This window comes from Xiphophorus couchianus, chromosome 4 (genome assembly GCF_001444195.1).
Source record: "Xiphophorus couchianus chromosome 4, X_couchianus-1.0, whole genome shotgun sequence".
NCBI lineage: Eukaryota > Metazoa > Chordata > Actinopteri > Cyprinodontiformes > Poeciliidae > Xiphophorus > Xiphophorus couchianus.
In genome coordinates this window covers 26,306,699-26,334,373 of record NC_040231.1, presented here as the reverse complement: position 1 = coordinate 26,334,373, position 27,675 = coordinate 26,306,699, and the positions used below count along the sequence as shown (strand labels likewise).

General features: G+C 40.5%; 2 protein-coding genes across 2 annotated transcripts in view; both read right to left on the bottom strand.

Moving 5' to 3' along the window:
• gramd2aa (GRAM domain containing 2Aa) overlaps nt 1-10,059 on the bottom strand; it is a 31,366-nt gene extending 21,307 nt beyond the window's left edge. The window contains exon 1 of the mRNA XM_028015134.1: nt 9,801-10,059. Coding sequence (XP_027870935.1) covers nt 9,801-9,940 — 140 coding nt within the window. The 5' untranslated portion in view covers nt 9,941-10,059. The remainder of the gene's footprint in view (nt 1-9,800) is intronic.
• Nucleotides 10,060-12,338: 2,279 nt separating this feature from the next.
• The window catches only part of znf609b (zinc finger protein 609b), a 94,747-nt gene continuing 79,410 nt past the window's right edge, over nt 12,339-27,675 (bottom strand). Inside the window, exons 4-8 of the mRNA XM_028014303.1 lie at nt 24,768-24,855; nt 20,451-22,758; nt 20,004-20,361; nt 18,144-18,521; nt 12,339-15,271 (exon numbers count right to left, since the gene is read on the bottom strand). Coding sequence (XP_027870104.1) covers nt 15,228-15,271; nt 18,144-18,521; nt 20,004-20,361; nt 20,451-22,758; nt 24,768-24,855 — 3,176 coding nt within the window. The 3' untranslated portion in view covers nt 12,339-15,227. The remainder of the gene's footprint in view (nt 15,272-18,143; nt 18,522-20,003; nt 20,362-20,450; nt 22,759-24,767; nt 24,856-27,675) is intronic.

The following is a 27,675-nucleotide window of genomic DNA, read 5'->3' as shown; positions in this document are numbered from 1 at the left end:
GAGAGAGAGAACGCTTCCCCGAACGGTTTCTGGGTCAAAACAAGCAGACTCTGTCTTATCGCAGTGATGCAACGTTTCCAGTTGGATTTGGCTTGTTTGTAGTACATAAAAAAACAAAAGGAGAGAAGAAAAATGCCTACTTGGCAGAATAAAATCGTGTTCTGGTGCTTTTGGTAAATAGGTCAGTGTGTACTCGCGCCCAGATGTCTCATGCAGAAAAAGTAGAGCACCTTAGTTAGAGACTGTGCAGATGGCTGACCTGATGCCCCCACACCCTCCACCCCCTCCGCCTGAAAAACACACACTTTAGACGTCTCCAAGTGCAACCTCAGCGTGTTACAAAAGCAGGAGAACATAACGGTAACACAAGGAAAATCTCCAATGGATGGGTTTTTTTAAATTTAAAATTATTTTTAAAGTTAAAGTTACCTATGAGTCGGTTGCTAATAATCAACTGAAGCAAAAAGGAGGAGGGATTGGGTTTGAAATAAAGCTGTTTTTTTTTTTCCATCTTTGTGTCCGGTGTGATGGATTTAGTTGCTCAGGTCAGTTCAAGGCCTCGCTGACGCTGATTTGCGCACAGTTCAAAACAGACGCCAGGAGCTGGTCTCGTCTCCGAGTCTCCGTCCGCGGTGAGGCCGTCGAGGATTTTTACGACCAGCGTCCTCAAGTCGACACCTGCTGGCGCTCCCACCTGGCCACCGCACTTCAACAGAAACACTTTAGCTCTGAAGCCAGCCGTCAGTAACTTGATATTCAGTAGTTCAACACGACAGTGAAGATTTACATGTTAAAGCACTTTAATTTGAGGTCGTCTCTTTAAGCCAAATATTTTCCACTTACGTTGGACGATGGTTCCTAGCAAAAATTTAGATATGTAAACTTTTCCCACAATGTTTCACATGAAAATCAGAAACGTCAGGATATTTTACTAAAATGTTATGTGACAGTCCAACACAATGCAATGTGTACTTATGAAGTGGTAGGAAACACCTTTATTATTATTATTATTATTTATACAAATAAACCTCTGAAAAGTGTGGTGTGCATACGTACTCCCAACTAAGTAAACTCCCAAAATCTAATTAGGAAATTGAGAGACGTGTGTAAAATTTAATCACAATATCAATACAGCTGCTTTATGAACGTCTATGACATTGGTTAGAGCAGTGGTCCCCAATCGCCGGGTTGCAGCAAAATTGCCAAGTCTTGACCAGTCCGCGGTAATAAAAAGGTTGGGGACCACTGGGTTAGAGAACATCAGTGAACAAACAGCATCACTTTTTTTTTCAGGAATAAAATTGTGTCAAAGTTTAAATCAGAGTTAGCTTATAAAACAATACCTCTGGTTTAGAAATGTCGCACAGAGCTCTCTTTAAACTTACAACTTAAAACAAAAAGGAGTAAAAACTCTAAGACCGAGAAAAGCTTTTATCAGAGAAGCAGCCAAGAGGCTTTCAGTAACTTTATAGGAGCTGCAGAGATTCGTAGCTCATGTGGAAGAATCAGCTGCTAGTTGTGAACTCCACAGGTCTCGCTTTTATGGAAGATTGGCAAAAAGAGGCTAGATGTTGGAAAAATTAGCAATAATAATAAAACTGGGATGGTTTAGATCGAGGTGTGTTGGTGTGCTATAATGGCCCAGTCCAAGCTTAGACCTGAGCCTATTTGAGAAATTATGGCAAGGTCTGAATTTGATGTTCACCGTCTCTCTCCATCCAGTCTGAAAGGCATTCAAATATTAAGTGGAATAGACAAAGATTTTATCTTTACATATGCACTACTTTGTGTCGAACTATTAGATAAACCCAAACCCAATAAAATAAAAGGTGTGTTTACCTGAAATAAATTTCATACATGTAGAGAACTGCTACCTATCCTGACAACGTCATCATATGAGAAACCTGTCATCAGTATATAATTATATAACAAGCTGACAACTTGTTCATAAAAATACTCCAATTTTTATGAACAAACCAAACAACATGGCTATTATGCCAATGAAGTTACCAGAAAACTCTTAAAACTGATACATTTACTTCGCTAACATCACTGATTGCTGATTTAAATGTTTTGTTGGTTTTTTTCCCCCAAGGTGTGTTTCTGGTGATTTTCCAATTATTTTTGTCCAATCATGGAAAATCCTTTTGTCTCATCATCAGACCTCTCGGAGTCTCCCGCATGCCTTTAGATAAACTCCAGGCAAGATTAAGATGAAATCTAAGCTGTTTGTTGCCACTCTACCATAAACTCTGACCACTGAAGGACCCAGCGAACTCTCTGCAGCGTTAAGCTCCTTCCCAGTGGCTGCAGGTGTCTCGACACCCTTCCTCTCCAGTCCTCTTCTTGCCGAATCACTCAGAGAGCTCCTGGCAGATTTAGATAAGAACGACACTCCTCTAAGCTGCTAATTACGGACTTAACCAAACTGCATGTGACGTCCAACATAAAGAAAATATATTTTTTTGACTGCATCTGATGCAAAACACCAGTTCCACTCAGGTGATCCTCGTTTCTCTAACTATGACACCGGCAGCAACATCAAAACGTCCAAACTTAAACTTATCAACTGGATCAATCAGAATTTCATTTATAGAACCACTACAATCAGTTGACGTATCAGAAAGTGTGTGGATGTTCTTCCCTAGCATTGTATGTTCTGAACATTAAATTTAGCGCTCAGATTCTCTGCACATTGACGTTTTTAAGGGTCTTGCTCCATGGTTATCACTGTGGTCTTTTAAAGCCCATAATTTCCTGTTTTTCTCTGCCTCTCTGACATGGATGCAAACACGTCGCCTCTGTGCCGTCCTCTGGGGGCCACGGGAAGGTCGCTACCACCTGCTCCTGTGTAATTACAGGCGCTGATGGAAACAGGCAACCTGCGTGGAGTTTCCAGTGTATTAACTCTAATTGGCCAGAAGCTTTACGTCAGCCGCTTGACCTGTTCAAACAACAATGGCTTTCTGATGCTTGGAGGGAGAGCTGACTGCTTATGTGGGATCACGGAGGATTAAATGGGACATAAAAAAGAAAAAGTAGCTTTTTGTAATAGATAAGGCTGGGAACTGCAGGGTCTTTCCACTTTTAATCTAAGTTTAAAGGATTCTGGGATTAACCTGAGGGTAAAATGGGAACTTAAAATGTGCTGTTTGGTGTAAAAGATGTCCTGATATCAACTCTTTACCACAAAAATGTGATGCTTTTTAATGCTAAACTGTATTGGTCATGGTCGGACTTAAGAACTTACATTGGGGCAGTAGCCTGGGGCACGGAGGTATTGAGGGTGGCAGTGGGGGGATAAAATCTGGTTTTCTACGCATCGAAATGTGATGGCGTAATGGTTCGTCAATTAGCAAACGTCAAAACCTGATCGTCTCAGCGTGGCAGCTGGAAAACATAAGGTCACGTGAACCGCTCCCAACAAGTTCCAGGGAAATTTGACTTCGTTTCACCAAAAGGGAACGTTCTGAAACACGGCAAACATGACGAGCCAAATTTTACCTGGAGGTGGAACTGAAGCAGCTGATCTCATCTGCCGCCAAACACCAAAAACACACCAAACTAGCTACGCTAACACAACCCCCCCAAAAGCTAGTTACGGAGTTTATTGCAAATTTTACCGTAAAGGATCTGGGAACATTGGAAAATTGCAGCAACGCGTAATGTAGGGAATAATTGCCCTACATTTTCTGTGATGATGACCAACATGTTTGGTCAAACAAAAGCAGTCGAATGGCCGACTAAATGTGATCATGAACGTCGCAGGTTGTTTTATTTGAAATCATCGTCAGACACCGAAAGGTAACCTTTGATCCCCGAACATGTGAAATGTAGCAGCATCAGGTTTCAGGCTCATGTGACATAACCTGAAGGCCAGGCGTATTGAAGATCTGTAGGTGTTTCTTTTTTTGACTAATGGAGGCTGTTCAAGAGACAAAACTGCACAAACTTTTAAAACCACAACAAATTGAAAATTTAAAGACGTATCCTCAGGGAGCCAGACTTTTGTGTACTATTTTAAAGTGGATTCACACGTCTTAAGGTGTTTTTCTCTGTATTCCAGTCTTTGTTTCCTACAACGTGTGTTTGAAATTTAAGAGACCGGACAAGTGCACCGACAAATCAATGTGTTGGGCCTAAAAAGAACCAACTAAACAAAACAAAAAGTCCTGCACAGTTGCCACGTTTTCAGGACAGAGAGACATTTGAATCAACATTTATCTGGGGGAAATAAGATTTAGCTGGATTAAGACACAAACAAACCCTATGATCATCAGTGACTTCCAATTAATTTGGAACATTTTCTGATGCAACATCCCCGGCTCCTATTAAAAGAGCAGGACAAATTGAAGAAGATCTGTAGAGAGAGCGCTGAACACGTTTAACGCCAAGATGAAAAGAGAAGTGAGCTCAAGCAAGTTCCCTCTTAGGAATTATTGCAAATGCGTCTCAAGATGAGAAAGACCGAAGGCTGGTGAAATGAGCCACCGCAAAGGCAGCCTTTGATGATCTTCTCAAATGAGCTCCTTAAACATGAGATGCACTAACCCATGAAACAATGACTAATAAACACAGAAATAGCAGCTACAGTACGTCCACACATGCAGACATTTTGGTGCAGCATCAAATTACAACAATAAACCTAAATGTATACGCTGTTGACTTTCTGCAATCGAGCAAAACACAGTAGTGAATAACTGCTGGAGGAGAAGGACGTACGGTTTTAAAAGTGTTTAAATTTGACTAAGCCTCTTTTACTCTGACGCCATCCAATGATACTTGAGAAACAAACAACTGCAAACGTTAACACCTGCATTGACAGGCTGAGCAATTGTGTCTTTCCCTCCACACCTCCAGCTTTTACGGACGAGTGGCAAGAGGAGACTCGTCAAAGTTGATGGGACGACATGGCGACACTGAAAGCAAATCTGTTGGCGATCGCCAGTGACTTGAGACTGGTGTGGAGGTTCACCTAAACAGGCAGAGCTGCAATGCCACGGCTTTTATCAAAGGATAAAGGGAGCGGACCAGCCAAAACCCAGACACGTCCCATAACCCCTATGATCTGTCTGTCTGTGTCCTTCTTTGTCTCTTGGGAGAAACATTTTTGCGTTGTCACAAGACATCCTCCAATCCAATCAGCTGTAATCTTGTTAGAGGCTGTTAGTCAGTGAGAGGGCTGAAGCACAATTTCTGCCCCCATTTCCCAGCAATCCTTCAGCAACCATGTTGTTGTTGTTTTATGCAAAACGGCCGAAGGCTCCACCATCAAACATTGAGGACACTTTTTTTTTTTTTTTTTAGACAGTCTGTCCTTGATTATAATCAGTTACAGGTGTGTCACCATCCTATTTCCACACCAGCAGTAACCGACACCATCGGTGTACAGTGCCATCCTGTCGTTTTCCTGCAGTTTAATCCGACATATTTACATAGAAACAAATTGCAGCTACGCCAGAGCCGCCGACCTTTGCTGTCAGACGATGTGCGATATCACAAAGCGGCAGCATGACAGGTAATTGTTATTACTGGCTGTGCAGGGGGAAATGTTTATTATGATGAGCTTGCAGTGGGTTTCTCGAACTTAGACAAACAATGGCATGATTACAAAACAAACAAAAACAAAATAAATGCAAAGCAGGAAATGAATATCTGCCACTTTTGCCACTCAGCTAAAAATACCCTGGATCTCTTGGTAACATTATTCTCTTTTGTTTTTTTCCCCTCCCCTCATGTGCCCTGTATATCCATGCATTTTTTTTTTTTTTTTTTTTGTAATGCATTGTCTTTATTTGTTCTTGTGTTTTACGGGAAGAAAGCCAATCAACGTGCAAAAGAGGTCCAGCCTTTGGACTCTGACATCTGCACTGCTTGAGGCCTCCTGAAATAACCTCCCCATTGTGCAAGTGCCTCAAAACAGCCTTTGATGGGAGAGGTGTGTTAAAGTCTGCACAAAGCTCCAAGTGTTAACCTTTCTGAAGATTAAGGGGAGCACAATAAGTACTGTTTATAGCTTGCTGGGATTTAAGGATAAACAGAAGTTACAAAAATAACAGTTTAGGGAAAATAGAAACATCTTTTTGTTTAATAAGATGCTATGCTGTAAGGTATAAGTTCCTAAGACAGAAAGTGAAATGTTAGTTTAATTTAAATGTCATAAGCATTTTTCTTTTAATGAAGAAACAATATTTATATATATATTTTTACATTTCAAAACAAATCCCTATAGTTTTGTGAGGTTTTGTATTTTATTCCAGAACTTTATTTACATTTTCTATGGCGAGTTTTTCCCAGAACAAGTCTTGCGTTTATTTAATAATATCAGAACCGTTGTAGTTTGGCAAAATTACATTAAAACCGGAAAAAAGGCGTTTTCCTTCAAAATAAAATAAAGATACTAACTTAATAAACGCATTCTATAGGCAATCATATAGGAATATAATATTATAATAGTGATCAGGTAATCATACAGTCGAAAGAAAAATATTTCTGCATTTTCTGCTACACTAACGCATAAATTCAGAGGCGCCGACCTTTATTTTTTGAAATCCTCACCGGAAGTTCGCACCGTGTTCGCACTAGCTTGATTTGGTTTAAAAGTCTCCTACCTGTAGCTCTCTATGTGCGGCGACGCTTTCCGCTGTGCTGTCACCTTGAAGCTCCGCACAGTTCTTCAGGTCTCGGTTGCATGTCCAGATACCATTTAGTAAGTTTAATAAGTTTAATTTAATTTAAAAGAAAAAAGGCCTCCCAAACCGTAGCTCCCTTACCCAGCCGTACACAAACTAGAAGTGAGATGAGCGAGGCTTGCTGAGCTGCGTCGCTCTCACTGGCGTGTCCGTCTGTGGAGGTGGGCTGAGCTTACCTATCAGCCCAGTGTGGGCTGGGGATTAAACTGAGGCTATTTTTTACTCCACCGACGCCCAGCGAAAACAGCGAACCTGTATTATTATTATTATTATTATTATTATTATTATTATTACTTTGTGCAACTAAAGTACTAAGTGAAAAAAAATGATCTCCGCGGAAATAAATATCTAAACTTTATTATTATTATTTTTCAATACCATATTTACAGCTATGGTTGTAAAACTTACCATGGTTTAACTTTTAAGAAAAAGTGCACATCTTTAATCTGTAATGTTTTTTTACACGCCATGTTATATGCAGCGAGTAAAGTAAGTAAATAAGCAGGATGATCTCAGCAGATACATTACCATGTAAATCTATCGCTGTGTCCATGAATTCAGTTATGAGTAATGAACTGGAATACAAGGAGTAAATATTGAACAACTGCAGAAAATGCTAAGAAGGCCAAGAAATCATCTGAAGTATGTAAATATTTAGAAAACATCCCTTCTGCTATGTGCATATCAATATCAAGCTGATTTAATACCTATAAGAAGGTTGCAGAGTGTTCTTATTAAGGATGGCACAGAGTGGTACAAGGTCATAATAAAACTGATTGAAGCTACACTCCTAAACTTGTGAATTTGCTAGTGAGTACTAATGGAGTCATAATTCAGAAAAAGAACATCTTTTTTTATTCTCATATAGTTCACTCACTGCGTAAGACTCCAGGTGTTGTATGAAGTTAACTGCAGAAGATTAGGACAAGTCAGTGAAACACTGAGAAAATATAGTTGGTTATTAAAAAAAAATCAAATTTATGGTTTGAAGAATAACGGTTCTGCACGGCATCCTAAAAAAATACTGGTACCCATTTGAAAATATGCAACAACAAAAACAAAAACACACAAAAAACCCCTCTGAACATCAGAGTGCATGGAGTTGACCCTGAGAGTCTTCCAGGCTTGAGTGCAGTTTCTGAGGAAGGATGCGCTTCTCCATACAGGAGTGATTATATATTTAATATTAACAAATCCCGCTAGACGTCTTACTTTTAGAAAATCCCAGGTTCGGAGCGACAAAAGGAGCAGTACTGGAAAATGTCTGTCACTGCAGTTCCGAAAATACGCTGAAAAACACAATAACTTGAGTCAGATGAGACGTGATGGACGCTGCTATTTACAGTACAGTGAAGCTGGAGCAAACGGTACACAGAGACGTTGACTGTAAACGCAGTTCCAGCAGGCTACGCAGACCGTAAAACAAACCCAAATCATCAGTCCCCCACTACGGCGCCGGACACCTGTACGCTTCAAATGAGCACAATGGTAAAACCACACCTTGTAAAGATAATTACATTAGGAATGATGGCATTAACAGTTTTGTTCTTGGTGTATTCATGCAAAATAGGCATAACATTTCCAAATATAGCCACTAATGGTGTAAAATATATATATTATTATTATTTTTTTCTGTCAATATGTTTCACTGAAACAAAAGCTATTTTGCTTCCAGCTGCTAAGTTGTTTTTGTGGCTCTAAAATTTCGCTCAGCTGGATCACGAGTAAAAATTTCTCTTGGGCTTCCAAAGGTCGCTGACCCCTGGCTTACGGATTAAATCAAACTATAAACAGACGAGGAGTGGCACAGTTAAAGCATGAACAACTTAATCTAATATTTTGGTACAATAATGAATCATTGGCATTTCATGGAGGAATAGATACATGTTAAAGATTATTCTGACAACATCTGAAATATTATTCAGAAGTTAAGTCATTTTGTAACTGATCCCCTGCAGCCTGGAAGGAGAGGAATCATTTCCCTCTTCGTAGCAGGACAGTGCAAACCACAGGAATCTATGACTTCATGCTGGCACCTCCGTGAGGGCCTAGTTAAAGCTCAACAAAGCCAACGCTAGAGCAACAAATGCTGCCATGATAATTATGTCTTTTTGTCATAGTCACTTCCACAAGGCAGTGACATAGCGCATTATGCAAGCGTTAACCAACGCGTGACTTTGCAACACTGCTAAAGAAACCTGCAGCGTATTGAGCAGCCATATTGCAAACGAACTTAAAACTATTGTGCAGCCTGGTTTTATGAATAATGTGGAAAGAGCCTGGGGCTCCGATGACCCTGAAAAGATAAGCAGATAACGGAAAAACGACCGATTCCTGATGTTCAGCCCCAAAACTGGTGCATCTCTTATTGTTTCATTTGATCTATCTAAACCTGTGGGAATTTTGAATTTGTTTTTACTTGAGGCGTCCTCTGGGTCCGATAGCCTCGCTGTTTTTGACTGAAAACAGCGAGGGATCTGGAGGGAACAATGTCTTCCCTCCAGATGCCACCACTTATACTCAATGTGTGAAGGCATGTGTGCTAAAGTTACATTATTCCTAATGGTTTAGCATAAAAACAGCTCTGTTGATGTTATAACAAAGGATTAATAATAAAATGCCCTAGACAAAAAATGATCAAAATTAAAATAAATAAACAAACATCTCACGTATCAGAGCTCACTGCAATTCTTCGTAGTCTGTAGATGTGCAATTAGTTTCTACTTTCTACTGATGGACGTAGAAAGGGGTAACAGAAGTCATGTGAGGAAATAGTCAAAGAAACTGACACACACACACACACACACACACACGTGACAGACTGATATCCTCTCAGTGCGTTCCTCTGTTTCAGTGCTTTTAATCCACTCATATCTCACCGTTTTCTATCTCAAAAGCTTCTCACTCATGACTCTGAAAAAAAGAAAACGCAGAAACAACCTGCTTTGAGAGCTGTATTTTCAAAACTTATTTTACACCAATTTAAAAAGATTTATATCTAACTTAAAAAATAAATAAACAGATCTATGCCATAGTGTGAGCACCAGCAGCATTCCCTTTGGTTCAGTTTTACGCCCGGTGTGGACTTCCTGTGTTGCGTTCACTGACCTGGCTCTGCAGGCTGCTATCCTCTGACTGCAGTTACCATAAGGATGGCTGTAGTGGGGGAGCTGGTAGTATCTGTCCTGGCCCCGGGCCTCGTCGGCAGGCAGAGCCTTAGGGCTGGCCGCGTAGATAGTGCATCCCATGAACACCTCTTGGAAGTCGCCCTCGGTGTCCGACGAGCAGCTGGCGGGCGCCGGTGTCCTCCAGGTATCCTTCCTGTGAGCGGCCTGTCCTGTCCTGATGCCAGCCAGCTGCTCTGTGGAAAAGCCATTGGCTCAGCACATTGGTATCTTTAGGCCCTCCTCCCTTCTCCACCCTCCTCCTCCTCCTCCTCCTCCCTTCCTCCGAGCCCAGAGCGGGGAGGATAATCAGATTTCCCCCCCATTTACACTCAACAAAATCATCCCCGGGCGTAATCACTCCCCGTCACCGATGTTGCATTATACTAATACACTGAGCCAAGTCACTTCGGGGGCATTGGGGGCAGTTAAAAATACCCCGAGCTGCCTCGCTCATGCCAGTGAACGCCACATCAAACCCAGCTAGGGCTGCGATAGAGAAGGAGCTGCAGACAGCTGGGTCACAGCAGATATGAGAAACGTTGAAAACGAAGGAGCAGAAACAGTTTCAACATTGAACCGAGAGATCCTGGGGGAGAAGATTGTTAACTTTTACAGGTTTTTGATGTTTTTGCTATGCAAAAATAGTAAAAAGACAGTCTAAAGACACTCGAAACTGTTTCATTTCAAAATGATTTAAATAAGAAAACTTTGTTTAAATCACAGAGTATATTCTCCTTCTATGTCTTTCGTGGACAGTCAGTCGTTGTCCAGGTGTTTTCTGATGATCTTCCTGGACGTCCACCGCTTCCTCACACATGGTCCGTCTGCTGGAGAGCAAAACTCCAGATAGTCTAGAAAATTATTGCTCAAGACCGCTGGAACAAATGAACACAAAGTCTGACTCCATGGAAGCAAAAACTAAAGAAATAGTGGAGATTTCATACTTTAAAATCAACATACAACTTAATATGTATACAATTTCTGGGATGAAAACTTATGAAAGGATTTATAAAGACGTTCAAGTATTATAACCTTAAACATCAGTGACCAGCATAAAAGAAATGCTGCTTTAAACTGGACATTTGATTTAGCACAGACCGACTGGCCCCGTTTACAGACACTGCTCTCCTGTGGCCACATGCAACAGTGCAGCCTGACGCCTCCAGTAAAAGGGATTATTTTAAATTCAGTGATAAACACGTCAAAAAGTGAAAATGTTAACTGGAAAGTGCTGGTCTTTGCAGAATTTCCTATCTCAGTTTGATATCCAACATAAATGACTTGGGATGAGATTTTTACTGTTTCATAACCCTCAAAAAAAGGCTTTATAATTCTAAAGCATTTATTAAAAAAATATATATATATATATATATATTTATTGTTTGTATTGTCTTATAGCTAGCCGTAACATTTAAATATTGTTTTGATACAAAGACTTAAATAAAAACAATGACTAATTACCAGTTAAATTTAGTTATTTTAAATACAGTACATGCTCAGGATGTCCTGTTCATGGGGTTCAGTTTTCCTATCGTAAAATTTACGTAATTTTCAAGGCAAGTTCTCAAACTTTTCCAGCACCACACCTTAGGGATAAAGACAATATAAAGGAACTATAGAAGAGTTTAAATTCACTGCTATAAGATACAATTTATTTCTCTTAATAATGTCTTGTGACAGTATTCAACATGAGCTAAAACATAACTGATTTTTTGTATCATGTAAAATAATTTTGGTAATTCTAATTAGCCTAAAACAAGAAAAATTTTGTCCAATTTAACTTAAAAAAAATATTCATGTCTCTTTTTATTAGGTGTTTAAAAATATCTGGTTTCAACTATCAATAACATGGCTTTTAATCAAACATTTAGTACTTTCCAAACCTTGGAAACACCCAATTGAAATTAAAGGATTTTCAAGGATTTTACGCACAATAACAATGTAGTTGCCCAATCCTTTATTCTCTGGCGTCATGTTTAGAGCGTTTACGTTGAATTTCAAGTTCAGGATGTCGTGGCGAAACGTTGTTTTTCTTTGTCACATAACATCTTGGCCAAGAAGTTCAGTTTCGATCTTGTGTGACCAGATCAGCTTCCACGTCACTGCTGTCCCGCTAAATTTCTTCTTGGACACCTTACAGCTTTTTTTTTTGGCAACTCTTCCATAAACCAGAGGTGAATTATGCAGTCAGTATTACTAAATGCTGTTCGAGCAGTAGACTTGTCGTCACCTGAGCCGTGAATCTCTGCAGCTCCTCCTCAGTAACCAGGCTGCTTCTCTCTTCGCTGGGCCTGTCGAGCCTTCGTAGGTCTTAAGATGTGAAACTCTCCGGATGACTAAGAAATATTTAAACATCCACTGAATTTTAATCCACGGGCGAAGGAGTAAAACGAGGCAGAAGAAGATCAAAAACACATTTTCAAAGAAAACATCTAGCACAACGGAGGAGAGAAAAAGCCATTGAGCAGTTCTTAGGACAGATTGTCTCATAAAAAGATTTATTTTTTTTCCAGCCCAAATTTACAAAGGCAAGTTACAGAGTATTGTATAAAAAAGAACCATGGTAATGTACACTTTACACAAACTCCTGAAAGGAAAGACGACAAAGGACAGAAGACGGGGGGAGGGAGGGAGAAGAGTTCTGAATTTCTCACACAGAAAGAAAATGAAGACATTGTAAACATCCTTGCAAGCACCGAGAGCTCCGGTACTTTTGGAGGGGGTCGGGTGAGGGGGTTAAGGAGAGGCAGGACGGTGGGGTTAAAACGGAGGGGAAGGAGGGATGGGGGAGGGTGGCCGTGTGACAGGAGATGGGGTGAGGAAAAAAAAAGACAAACGAGCGAGTGTCTGTGTGTTCTCACAGAAGAATGTTCGACTAGGCACCAATTGAGACAACTGCTGGCCAATAAATATACTCTTCACCATGAAACAAATACAGTCCTGCGAAATACAAGAGCCAAGCACTTTCCAATATGTTGATAGCAAACGTTAACTTTTCTGGCTTTTTCATACACTTTAGAATAAATGATTTTCACTGGGCTTTGCTTACTACTGAGATAACACTACTCTCAGAGAAAGAGAACGAGAGAGAGAGAGAGAGAGAGAGAGAGAGAGAGAGAACAAATGCACTTGTCACAACCATTGTCTGATAAAACTATATGCAGTCTGCTGGTACTAAAACCCCACTGACTTTAATGACAACATCACAGCTGCCTAGATTACCCTTACAGATTAAGTACAAGTCACACACCACCACATTCAGCTTTTAAATCATGTCAGCCATTCTTCTTTAAAATGCGCACAAAGTCAAAATATATACCGTCCTGTCAACTTTTCTTTGTTTCCTTTCTCCTTCTTCTTTTCGGGGGCGAGAAACTGGTAACTTTCTTCCCCCCCCCACCAGGAATGTCCGTGAACCTCAAAATGAATCGCTGCGGTTTGTTAAATGTGAGAAATGCCTGGTTTGGACGCCAGGTGGGGGTCGTTAGGCATGATTCACTGTTTGTGCAGTGGGGGGGAGAAATAATAATAAAAAAAAAATTACTTTAAAAAAAAAAAAAAGAAAAAATATATGGTCAATATCCTGTCATTAAAATGGTTCAAACACCATGGTATGACCTTAAACCTTCAACAATCGGTAACCTGTAATCAAAGTGAGCAGCACATGGATAGGATTTCACCCCAAAAAACACCCCCTGTGGTTTGGGAGCCGTGTAATTTAAAGCCTCGGGTAGAACGGGGGCCACGCTCACGTCGATGAAAAAGCTCACCAGTGGGAATTTACGGAGCAGGACTCACATGTTGTAAGACTTCTCAGCGAGTCCGAGGCAGGCCGTTTAATTTAGTGTTTGTTTATTTATATCTTTAAATCAGGTGTCAGAATCTGATGTGAATTAGGGTCAGCTTGGTCACCATGGATCTGACCTACCAGTTGTTACGGTGAAACCACATGAGCAAAAGAGAAGAGAACCCTCCTCCCCCCCTCTGCTTCATCACATTAGCCCCAAAAATTAAACAAAAAAAAAAAAATCACTCAGACTTCCTTCTGTTTTCACTTCATCTGACTGGATTAGTTAGCTCGGCGCAGCGGAGACGATAATTTAGAGGCGCAACGGCACGCGCTTTGAGGGGGCGAACGGAGATGTGAACCCAAGATGAGAAAAACCAAAAGAAAACGCACAAAAACACCCAGGCGGCGGTAATGGTCTGTGCTCAGCGTGGCCAAAAAAAAGCAAGACGGCTTTTTGACAAGTGTCTCTAACAGTTGCATGCTTGAATAAATACAAACATTTACGCACAGAAAGGGTTGGAAGCCTATATATTACAGCAGAACAATTCATGAGCCCAAGTTTTACACTGTTTACAGGAAAACAATCACCGAGTGAAAGAAGCGCAGTGACTAAACAAACCCGATCGCTCGCTGATGTGGCTTCACCGTTTAAAGTGGATGCGACTCCTTTTATGGTGAAGGGGACCAAAAAAAAAACCATATTTAAAAAACAAATCAAAAACACGACTGAACCCGGCGTCAGACACTTCCGAAGATGGACACACAATGATATGAAAGAGAGTTTAGAGAGAGAGAGAGAGAAAAGGAGACACGAATAGTGTTGGTTTGTTTCTCCATGAGGTGTGTTCGCTGAAACATGACGGCATCATCCCTGAAACTAAATGTGAGGTGTTCCTTTAGGAAACAAAACAAAACAAAAAAAGAATCAAATAAAAGCCAAAAAACTTGAAGTGATGACGATGAAGATGGGAAAACTTCACTCTCAGGCTCTTAAGTCTCTGAAGAAAGCAGCTGTTACCATCCTCCCCCTTCCTCTCCTCTAAACATAGCTGAACATTTGTCAAGTTAAGGATATACTGTTGTTTCACGGCGTACTGTAAAGTCAGTCTTTACTTTAGCCGACGCCTCTTTCCCTCCTCCTTACCCCTCCCAAGTACCCCAAATTCAACCCGCCAAGTTCTTTTCTGTGTGACAAAAAGAAACAATGCAGTCTGAAAACAACAACAACAACAAAAAAAACTAATCATAAAGAAAACACGAAAAGCTGTTCTGGCAGTCTCTTTTTGCATTGTATTTGTCGACAGTGCAAAGACTAGGTATTCAGCGGGTCGGTGTTTCCTCTGCGGGAAGGGGCAGAGCGATGGCTTTGAACCTGGGTTATACTCTTGAGTCGTGTTACAGTCCTCGGATCGGAAAATTTGGGGTCTTTCGTGAGGAGAAGAAAACAAAAGAAAAAAGAACAGCAACAACATTCTGCCTTGCCTTGGGGCAGAGAAACTAAAAAATAAAAGATAGAAACACCATTCAACTGATGTCTACAAGGTAACAACCAGAGGATGTTGCTCTCATGTGAGCCAGTCACATGAATCTCTGCAGTGTTGAGGTGTGACGGTCAGGTTTCCCTACAAGAGACACACAAAACAACCCTGTTAATAACAGATTACTGGTCTTTATATGTATAGAATTTTTTTGGTCAAAGTTATTATTTCATTTAACTGTACAAACATGTTAACATGTTAAAAGCATAGAATACAGTCTGGTATTTTTTTCATTTCTCCTTTGTATGTATTTAACCTTGTTGAGAAGTCAGACGTGTCCGTTTTTTGACTGAGTTTTACCATTTTATTTTATTTTCAATTAAATGTCACTTTCTAAAAAATATTTAGTAATGCTCGCGTTTCAAATTCATGTCGCTGAACTGATTTCTGAAGTTGGTACAGAAGAAACAAAAAGAGCCAGAGTACAGCTATACATACTTTACAAGGAAGCGTTAGTTATTTTTTTAATCCGACATAGTTAATTTATACAGAATCAGTTGCATTTAACAGGCAGGTTCTACTCATGTCAACTTACTGGTAGACATGAATATCCAATGCAGTTCTTTATTATGAGGTTGTTTTTTTTTGTCAAATGTTTGCAAATTATGCGATTCTTTTTTTGTATGTTACTTTCTGTAACTTTTGATACCCCATTGAAGAAAATGTTTTAAACATAATAACAATAAAACATTTGTTTTTCTTTATTTAAAAAAATCTAAACAACAAAAAAATAGCAGTAGGTAAAAACATGTTGGATTCTGTCCTACTGAGACTGTATTGGCTGCTGCAGTCTCCTGACTATCAGATCTGAAATCTGTTGCTCTGAAGAGACGCTGCAGCATCAAAAACATTACAAAGCACACCGAGTTAAATGGGACACCTTCACAAAGTCAATGGAGATCAACTAGTTCTGATGAAATGCACTGGTTTATTTTACTGTGCTCTAAAGTTAATCAGTTTAAACGTATACATGACTCCTGAACTAAACTGGGATGCTGTACCAGCAAAGACTTATTGTTAAAAAAAAAACCCGGGCTGATATTGTTGTAACTTTTTTGTTTTACTATTTTTCACCCATTTTTAGAACACTATCCCTTAATTAATTATTAATAAAGAACTTATAATGTATTAATAGGACTGAAACTAGTTCTGGCAACTGAGGCAATTAAAGATAATCAAAGGACCAGACTAATCAGACTCAATCACTGTTCAGTGCCTGAAGATTAGATTCTAATTTAAGTTTAACGTGGAACTTGAAATGGGATTTAAAATTGTATTATAAATCTACTTAAAAATATGCATTCAATGTCTGACATATTAAGCTGTTTTTGAGCAAATATTTCTTTTAATGTCTTGAAAAAAACCCTTTGGATTACGTTAGAATGGTCCTACATAAATACATTTAAATTCATTTAATAATTAGTAAAATTATCTTGCCTTAAAAACTGAATCTTTGTGGAACACTGCTTTTCAGTACTTGGAGAAAAATGGAGCTGGAGTGACTTGAATGCCATCTACTACTAGACCCAAACTTAAGATGTTTCCAAAGATGCAGAGATTTGTGGTGCTGCTGAAGTGCCATGCCTTTTACACAGCTGTGACTCCTATAAATATATAATCATCAAAATCCTACAATGTCCTGTTCAGGATTCCCACAATCATCCCCCAAAATGTTCCTTTATACCATAACAACCTCCTGGAAAGCATTTTTGCTGAAGGGACACATGAATCACACCATCTTGACAAATCATTTATCAGATTTGGTGTAATTTCACAGAGCTACCACAAGAGGTCGCCGCAGGCCGCAGCAGCTGTGCGTACTCTGTGGCATCTTCAACATCTCTATTATAAACACTGTGATCCACTTGTCCTCAGAGGACCTACTTAGGGTGGATGAGCTGAGAGGCTAAAAGCTGCGCTGCATATTGTGCTCGACTGCAGCAGAGAGACGAGAGCTTTGTTTGGACACAATTTAGCTTCTCTGCAGATTGCTGCCTTTGAGCCGACAACATAAATGTAATTGAAGAGTGCAGCGTGACGCCCGAGGGTGTTCCACACAAACAAACCCTGGACAAAGAAACACTATTTATTTATTTCTACAGCACAGATATCTGGGCCAGAAATCATCTCAGCCATTACTGTTTTAAACTGGTGTTACAATGGCGACATTAAGTATTTCAGAGCCACCTGTGCTTTTCTAATCTGCTGTCAGTGAGCTTGTGTTGAGTTTTAGTGTTAGAGGTACTTTGCCCACGTCTAATGAAGTGGAAACTGTTTAGTATTATGGATTTCCACCACTTAAAAAGTGATCAGGCAGGAAATCTGGGTGTAGTGATGGACTTAGACCTGAACCTTCAGAGTCACAAAAAGACAACTTATAAAATCGGCCTTCTATCACCTGAAGAACATTTACAGGAGTAAAGGACTATTATACTAGCGAGATTTAGAGAAACTCATCCATGCGTTTATCTTTAGTTGCAGAGATTACTGCAACAGTGTCTTCACAAATCTGCCTAAGAAAAATAAAAACAATCACGTTGTAGCTGATCCAAAACGCTGCTGCTCAAGTTCTCACTAAAACCAGGAAGATCAAGCACATAAATCCAGTTCTAAAGTCTTTACACTGGCGCAGAGAATAGATTTTTAAAAAACTGTTGTTTTATAAACTAAACTAAGTTCCTTTAAATCAAGACTAAAGACCCAGCTGCCTAGAGTTGCTTTTGAACCATAATAAATGGAACATAGAACAACATAACTGAAGTGCGTTGAAGATTTAAATCACTTGACAAAATGTGATGTCCGTTATGGATTCACAATTGCTTCTGATGTGTTTATGATATTTTTATGTTTTGTGATGTAAAGCCTCATTGCTGAAATGTGCTTTGCAAATAAACCTGATTGACTGATTAATCTGGGTTCATTGTTTACAATCCAGGATGACTGTAGACTAACATACCTGTGGCATAGGACAGGTCATATTGCCCTGAGAGCAGTGGGTATGCCAGGTGGTGGTGAGAGGGCATGATGCGCTGGGACGGTGACGAGCGCGGTCGGTCCACATCCCTGTCTCTGTCCCTCTCACGCTCCCGTTCCCGCTCCCTGTCGACGGTGGCTCCCCGGTCCTGGTCCCGTTCTCTGTCGTGGGGCGGTTTGTCGCCCACCGTGGGGGATTTGCTCTTGTACTGGCTGACGTGCTGATGCAGGATGTCCAGGGCTTTGGAGTCTGTTGCCGTTTTAGAAACTGTGGGGCTAGCGCGGGATTTCTCGCTGCCTTCGTCACCTCCCACCATTTTACCCCCGTAAGTAGAAAATGGATAACTTCCAGATAGGTAACCTGAGAGGGGAAGATATAATTTTGACAAGCAGATTTGGATACATCAACGTTTACCATCTATTGTTGACGATATATTTTGGGTTGTTTACACCACAGCTACCATGAATGTCATCATATTAATCTAATGTATATAACCCACTATCCTCTTAAATATTTTGAGAAAAAAATTAAGAGAATAGAGGTGTAGACTCTGTTAAAACATGGTTTTATTCCAGACCAACCACTTAAAATGTCTTAATACAGAGCAGTCACAAAAGCTATGCCCCGTTTTTTATTTGCATTCACACTGGCAGAGGAAAGCTCTGACGTTAGCCACTGGATGAGTATAATATTCATAAAAACAACAAAGTTCACTACCAGAGTTCACTACAGTAGAAGTGAAGGGTCTGTTGTGAATCCAAGAAGTAAAAGATTACAGAAGAGGTAGTATGGATGTGTGTTTCTGGAGCATGTGGTTTAAATTACAAGGAGTGCCAAAAAGTTAAATTACCCCAGAGCTACATTTTCATTACGCTACAGCAGCTGAGCGAAAGGCAGCTAAGAAAAGTGTAACTAAGTGTAAGTGTAACTTTAGCGCTTAACTTGCAACCAAGTGTCTGAAGGAGTTGTTGAAGATGGAATATCAAAGGATACTTTACAAGTTCTAAATCAATTACATAATAGATCATTTTGCCTACACCACACACTGTGAAGGTCACACTGAATTGTTTCTTGGTGGAACCAACTGGGGCCTTCAGCCATGGGTAGTTTTTACCCCAGAATCAGATTTGCAGATTTGCCATCTTGTTGTGTTAGGTGGTCAGATGCCCCAGGTGTGGGCTGGTATAACATAATAGAGACGCATTTTTTTCAAGGTGTCACTCATTGCCAATCTTTTTTTCCCATAAACTTCAGTGAACATAATTAATGTCTTGTGCTCAATAATTTTTAATCTAACTATTAATGTAACGACAATGCTCATATAAAGAAGACTTGATGAAAGATTTCAGTTCTGTCTGCTAACATGTAAATAATCTAATAATTATAATAATGTTGTTAAGCAAAATGACATTTACGGGCCCATTTTACTGTTTTTAACAACTCTGGATAAACTTTGGCAGTAGATCAAAAAACTTCATTATTTTCACCAACCAACAATGAATCACAAACTATTTTAAGACCTATCTTGTTCAATTTTCACTTGTTTTAGATTTTCAGTTAGATCTATCAATATCATAGAAATATTGTACTGTATAGTTTCACAGGGTATTATTTTCAATTTACTGTACCACACTGCTGATTGAAAATAGCAGTGTAAAAAAAGATCTGATTACATAGCCTTATACCATACCGAGATATTTGCATGCCTTACAGTCAGACACTTAACATGTGCGGGATAAAATACAGGGAAAATATATACGCTAGCTGAATAAATACAAATAAAGTCTTAGTAGTTCAGACTTTTTATAGCTCACCGAATTTGGATGAAGTCTTAAATCATACCTGGGTAATTCTGCATCATGACCGAAGACATGCCCCTGTATCCTGGGTGGTTGGGCTCATAGCCTTGTCCATACGGGTATCCATGCATGTACGGCAAGTAGCCTTGATGCTGTGCTAGTTGTGATGTGAACTGCATGTGCGGGTTAGAACGAGAGTCTTTGCTCATGGCTCGATGGTCCTCAGCACTGATTCTGGAATCACTGATGTCTTTTCCATCCTCCTTGGGTCCACTTTGACCATCCTTCAGCCGGACCCTTTCTTCCTTTAGTTTCCGATCCCTTTCCCTTTCGTCTTTCCTCCGATGCTGTTGTTGCTGGTGTTCGTCCTCTAGTTGGAGTTTCTGGCTCTCGGGGTATGGCTGAGGGCAAGAAAACATGTCAGCACAAATCTGAAAAGTGAGACTAAAATACTAAAATATTTTTGCTATAAGTTATTCAATGGTACTACCTGTCTGTACCACATGGGTTGTTCCATCCCTGCCTGGCCTCTGGACTCGAGAGCTTGCAAAGAGTCTTCCTTTCCATGGTGACCCCCTTCAGTCAGTTTCATCTTTAGCCCCTCAGCTTGCTGGGACTTTGGATCCTCCCCCTTTATGCTTCCAATAGACTTGGAGGACAGCTCAGAAGGTGAGTCTCTGGATTTGCTTGGCGGCTGTGGTATCTTTCCGAGATCTGACTGACTCGGGGCTTTGGAGAGGCTTGGTGGCATTGGGCTCTTTTGTTTCCACTCCTCCTTCATGGAGGCTTCTCGCTCCTTCATGACAACATCCGACTTCTTCTCAGCAGGTCGATGCTGCTCTGCCATCTGCCTTTGCCGCTCCTCATACTGTTGCCGGTAGGCAGGATTGGTGTTCATCAAGTGGTTATGGTAGGCTTGATCAGGGCTGTATGCATAAGGAGGGACATATGCATACTGGTTGTAGTACAGGGGCTGCATGTACATATTTGACCGCTGCTGGATGACCGAGGGCTGTTGTTGCTGTTGGCCAGCAACACTGGGGTCAGGTTTTCTTTCTTCATGAACTTCAACCTTTACTTTCTCCTCAACTTGATCATGTTCATCATCTCTTTTGATCTTAGCCTGACCTTCAGCCACTGGTGCAACTGGATTTGGGCCGCCAGGACTGGGGTTTACATAGTTAGGGGAGTAGTAAGCCTCGTAACTGGTATAGTAGGGAGAATCTTTGTTGGGTGTCTGATTTGGAAAGAGTGCTTTTTTGACGCTTTCCCTGATGGTTTGGTCATCTGTCCTGACTTTGACACCGTCTGGTTTCCCTTCACCATCCTCCCCAGCATCTGAAATGTCTGAATAGGCTGGGCTATTGGTTTTGACTGAAGAGTTGTCAGCACCATTCTGGTTTACCACATGGTGTGGTGTGAGAGGTTGCGGCATACCAGTGCCATCTATCCGACTGGCAACACCAATAGATGGACTTGGCGCATTGTCGGAAAAGCTGTAAATTTTGTCAGCCTCTGCCTTGATGCTGGCCAAGCGACTCTGATGGGGATCTGAGGAACCGTTGAGGAGACCTTCTCCCTTGTTCCCTTGATCACAAGGCTCAGAATATGGAAGCTTTGCTTCCTCTAATTTTCCACCCTTTCCCGGAGGCTTGGGGCTATCAGCGTCCTTTAGACCATCATTTTTCTTTTTGTCTTTCTTCTTCTTGTCTTTGGAACTACTTGAAGCTGGATCTCCAATAGCAGGGGGTTTAGGTTGTGCTCCTCTCATTTGAGGGCTCTTGGGGATTCCCTGTATCATTGGGGCTAGTCCTGGGGAGGAATTTGGGTTTCCAGGTGGAAATGGATACATTTGTTGGGATCCTGGTGGTCCAGAGCCAATAGGACGTGGCGACTTCAAGTTTTTCTGGGCAATTTTATCAGTTTTTGTACCAGTGTTAGCCTTCTTAGACTTATCTGATCCTCTCTTATCATCTATGCCATCATTACTAGCCTCATCAGTAAGGCATGGCCCATCTTCACAGCCATCCATCGGTGCACCTCCTGTGTCTGGATCTGCCTCAACTATTTTCTTTTTACTCTGCTTTGAACCAAACTTTCCAGGAGAAGGAGATGGACTTTGTGCATCAAAGTTTCTGCCTTTCGGAGTAACTGAACGTGCTGGGGACAAAGATCCTTTCTGGGAGATAGATGCCCCATTACAGTTTCCCGGTTCAGGGTGGAGAGTTGAGTCCTCGCCATATTCACTGTCTCCATCTAAGTCCAACTTTATGTCATCATCATTGTGAGCACGGGATTGGTGGTACTTCAGTCCATTGATGTGCTTGTATTTTTTGTTGCAGTTGGGATGGGGACAGTCTATAAGAATCGGAGACGGACAGCTGCGATCGAGTGGCGGTGGAAGTGATTCCGTCTTAATAGAAGGGATAGGGAGACCTGCGGCTCCCACGCCTCCATTGTTGGAGTTTGTCCGCATTCGTTTGTTGCCTTTGGTGTCCTCTGAGCTGGAGTTGGGCTCCATGTCAGAAGCAGGTTTGGTCTTGCGTTTTCCAGCTGAAGAAGGGCTGGCTTTGATATCCTCCGTGTTGCTGTTTGGAGGGGTGCGGCGCTCTGATGGCGTCTGGCTGCCCCTCCGGCCCTTGGTGTTTGAGGCGGCACGCGTCTTGTTGTTGGTGGCGCCCTTGTTGTCTGATGAGTTGCTGTTCTCATTGATCGGTGTGTTGCTGTTCGGTCTCATTCGCTTACCTCGACCGCGACCATTCCTCATTTCGAGATCACTTGTGGGTGATTCACAAAATCTGCAGTTGTAAGTAAGAAAACATGTTTGAATTAGTTATAGGAAATACATAAAACTACACAATTATTTTGTTTGTTGTTTCCATCACGGAAAGCACTTCCAATTGCACTGTTGCTGAAACGTGCTACACAAATGAACTTGCCTGGATTTAAATAAGTGCAAAGAATAAGTGCAAAATTTCCTTAATTTTGGGTGATGGGCCAATACTTTTAGAAACTGATCCTATTTAAGGTCTGAAAACCGTCCCTGTTTGCTCTGCCATGAGAGAGGGAAGACTGATAGACCCCACCCTGCACATGCATTTTAACTATATTCACTCTAGTTTAAAAATAAAAGAAAGAAAAAAAATCAGTATTGGCCAAAATCAGATTTGGAAGGCTTTTTAAAGATCTGTTATCGGGCAGAAAGCTGCAAACAGTGCACAACTAGAAACAATTTATACTTTTATTAGTTTGGCAATGGACAAAAAACTTGGGGAAATGCTCTTCTTTTGCAAAACTTTTTAGTTTGCAGAGTAAAATGGCCAATTTTGAGTATCCTTTTACTTAAATGTTTTTTTCTTTTAAGAAAACTGTGGAACCAACATGTGGAAATCTACATTTCTGGAGTATTTCCGTAACCATAGTTTTCTAAATATTGAAAAAGGTGGGTGAAATTCCAGAATATAAAAGGATTAGTCACTGCCCTTTGTTTAATAAAGCCACAGCATTTAACTTCTTTCAAAATAAAAAAATAAGAAAAACAACCACTATGCTAAACTGAGGCTTATTTTACATAACTGCAGTTGTCAAGAGAGACATAACTAAACATAATATCCAACATATTTTATACAAATAAGCCTGTTAACAATAAACAGCATATTAATACTATATGAATGAATAGCTGTGAACACTCTAGCTCCTTTCTCATCAAAACATGAAGCCATTCAGACACTTAAAATAGCAGTGTGGGATTATCTCCCCATAACAGTAACCCAATTATCTTCCTGCACAGCAGTGAAGGTTAGCAGTCTGTGACAAAGTCGAACCCAGGGTTGCTATGACTCACAGCTTCCTCTACAAGTCTCTCTAAACAATTTCAACCCCAGCAGGGGATGTGAATACATCCGCAGTCTGACAGTGGTGCAGGAATTTAGACCAATTACAAGCCCCCGTTTATATTCAGTGTGTTGAAAGATTTCTGAATAATTTATAGTGGGTCCTTAATGCAGTCATGCTGCAAACTGTAAGACAGTCTTGGTGCAAATGCACCCAAGCAGACCTTATAAACTGAGCGCCACAGTGATACATTAGTGGGATAACGCATCTACTTGTTTTCCATTAGCACTGATTTAATCTGGATTTTTTTCTGGTGCACTTAAGATGCCCATTTGAATTCTAGACTTGTATTTACATTTAGATACAGTTTTTTTGTTGTTGTTTCCTTCCTAAAGCAGGTGTTTGGTAATGTAACACCGCCATTTTACAAATCCTGCTTATTTTGCATCCATAATGTTGGGGGGATTTGTAAACACAAGACCAAATAAATACCCTCATGCTACTGCCATGAGATTGATGTTAGAAATGGCAGCCTTTGTGACAGAGAATGCTATCCAGTGTTGAGGAGAAAAAAAAAAGCTCTTAGTCCAATAATTGGATTCTGCAATCTGGCTTGTTAGAGTAGCTTTCTATTTCCACTGCTGCCTCCTGAGACATCAGCTGCTTGCCAATGAATCCTGTTTCTCCAGGCTCAACATAAAGACTAACATGCACTCGGTGGTCTGGCGGCGCACTGGCAACTCATTGCATTAAGCTGTTGCTGCTACAGCAGATTCATATCACACGCGATATGAAAAGGTTAAGAGGCTTTATAGCGCGAGTTTGGATAGAGTATGCATCAGAGATTTGTGGCGATTGTGAACCCTCTTCCACATTGACATTTACAATCCCCAATGCACGACAGCAACTTTAATTGCACGCTAAAGCTGCTTTTCCACACTTGAAGGGAACTAAACAGGGGTATGCAGCTCACCTGGGGGGAGCCCAGTCATGCCGTGTGCAGTCTAACAAGGTGCCCACATAGGTCTTGTTTCTCCAGGTTACATTGACCACCAGCATGCCTGTAAAACAAGAAAAAATAAATAAAATCACACATTGACATACATTAAAGCACAACGACTACTTTGTAGTAAATCACAAAGAAAAGCAAAGCTTTAAAATACACAAACATAAATGTTAGAGTGCAAAAACTCTTTTGCTGCCTTCAGCCTGTGAGCAGAACAAATCTTCTCTAAATGATTTCAGTTATACAAGCAATGAACCGGGGCTGGGTGATATATCTCTAAAATAATATCTTCATACTAGATAAGATTTGTTAATTTTTTTCTCTCGCTTTCTTTACTAAAAATTAAATTACAAATGACAGAAAATATTTTCAAAAAGTGACTTACTTCAGTCATTACTTCAGTGAGTTGCATAACAGAGTATCAAGGCCTTACTGCAATAATATTTGTGTAATTTCGAGAATATAGTCATAATAATTTTCCTTTTTTTTAAACAAATATGACATCATTTAAAAGGGGAAAACAGGATTTTCTGCTTATGATTACAAAGAAGCATCATTAGGACAAAGCAAAAACAAACCAAAAAAACTGACCAAATACATTTAGTATTTATATGCATGAACAGAACACTGCACAAGTTGCTGCTGTGAAAGTTGCTCGAAATAAATGCGCCAGTTGAGGCTTTTCAGATTTCTAACCAAACGACCTCCGAGGATTAAGAGCAGCGACTGCGTGAAAACATTCAGGATTTATTGCCTCACACCCTCCCTCTCGCTCCCTGGTGGTGACCTCAGCTTGCCACTTCAGCACTGCAGAGAAACCGGACGATGCAGTGAGCTAACTTATCTAATGACACAGGAATGCTGGCTGGCAGCTTCTATCCTCCAGAGCATTTTATTAGCTTAGGAAAACCTCTCTTGCTCACCCCACTTTCCCTCCCTCCTTCACCCTCTCTGTCATTTCCTCTTTTCAATGGTATAACCATCCCTAGCTTACAATCTTCACCCCCGCCTTACCCTCTCCCTCCCACACACACACAAAAAACATTCACAGTTCAGACCTCATTTTTCTCCTGCTGCCTCTGGCATAAAGCAAGAAGAGCATAAGGGATTTATATATGTTTGCAGCAACCTGCTGACACTTGGCTGCATGTCTCCTGCCTTCAAATCTGCGGCCGTGAAAACACGAGCACCTGGTCAAGGCTGCATGCGACGGCAAAAGCGCGGCGGGGTCCTCGAGTTCGGATTTCTGTCACATTAAAAGAACCCAGACCCATTTTCTGAAACGCCTTCGAGAGTCCGCCCCCTAAGCTCTTGAAACACTCAAACACAAAATGGCTCTGGCAGCTGGTCGAGGCAGGGATGTAAATCAAGGCGGCACACATGAATGACTAGCCTTTCTTGATGTGCAGGATATAGCCCTTCCTTCGCTCTGCCTGGAGAGAGAGAGAGTGGATGGGGGGTGTTAGGAACGATACGGCGAAATCGTCGAGTCTTAATGATTTTAAATTAGCCCTTCAGATTTTATGCGGCCGTTTATGCAGACGGCATAATGGAGAATCATGAATGAGATTCAAACGTTTCTGTGAGATTCCTCCCCCCCCCATAAATTTATCTTTGCCTGGAGTTTAGTCAAATTAATTCCCACACTAATTTGTTTTTAATCCTGGGGAAAAAAAAGAACTGAAAAAAGATGTGTTTTACAAAGATTAGTTATAGTATTTGTACATTTTGCAATTCGTAATGTATTTCACGGAGCTACAAATGTCAATGTAGTTTAATATATAGCTATCGTTTTTAGTTTGAAGTACAGTTTAAGTCACACAATTTTTTTATGACAAAACTTTCTGCCAAATCAAAGCAGAGAGAAAATAAATTGTTAGAACAAAGAAAAAATAAATACAACACAAAACACTCAAATCACGACCATGTCATATGATCGCACTCAGGATTCTCATGTTATGATGCAGAACAAAAAATAAATCCAACCATCACAATCTGCACACAAGGAGACTGGTATAAAAAAAGAAGAAGAAAAAAAATCCTTAAAAAAAAACATTGTATGCTGCAATAGGTTTCAGTCCATTTTAAAAGTTAGCTTCTAGATTTTCAGTTTGGACGTTTGGAAATAATCCATTTACCTTGAAAACCACAACTTGTGATAAAAACACAATTCTTCTAATTCACTGTTATATTTCACAGGGATTGTTTGCCATATGAACTGACTAACATTATCCTTACTCCAGAGTGTATACCCTTTTGTCTAATGTATGCTTAATTATTTCATACTAAATAGATTATTTTAAACCCAAGATAGTTTCTGTCATGAACCATTTTGTTTACAAAAGTTCAAAAATTGGGTGTCACCGGTTTGAGTCACAAGTTTGAATCACATTTTAAAAGATTGTATTCCAATCCTGCGGATACTTTTATGTCTCGGGGCATAAAGTTGTTGCCTTGGCCCAGATTTTGCCTCAGGTTCATTTAGCTTAAATAACGACCGTCTCACAAAATCATGTTAAAGTCACTATGAAGATTTTCCATCATGACTCAGATCTGAGCTGTGGCTCTGTTTTCAAGGAATTTTGCTGCGTTTATTTTCCTTTCTTCCTGTGAACTGTTGTGTTGTGTTTGGCAGCATTTTAAGGATCCATGCCCTGCCTGAAGATAAATCTTCTCCATAATCTGACATCGCATGTGCTTGCCTCTGGGTTTTCCAGAGGAATTTCCCTGTATTTCTCTTGACACAGCTGATGAGAAGGAAAAACGATCAATCTTATCGAGCACTTTCAACTCTAGTCACGCTGGCCAATTAATTGGCCAGAATGTTTTCGTCCTGTCAGGAGCAAAAAAAAAAATAAATAAATAAAATGTGCTA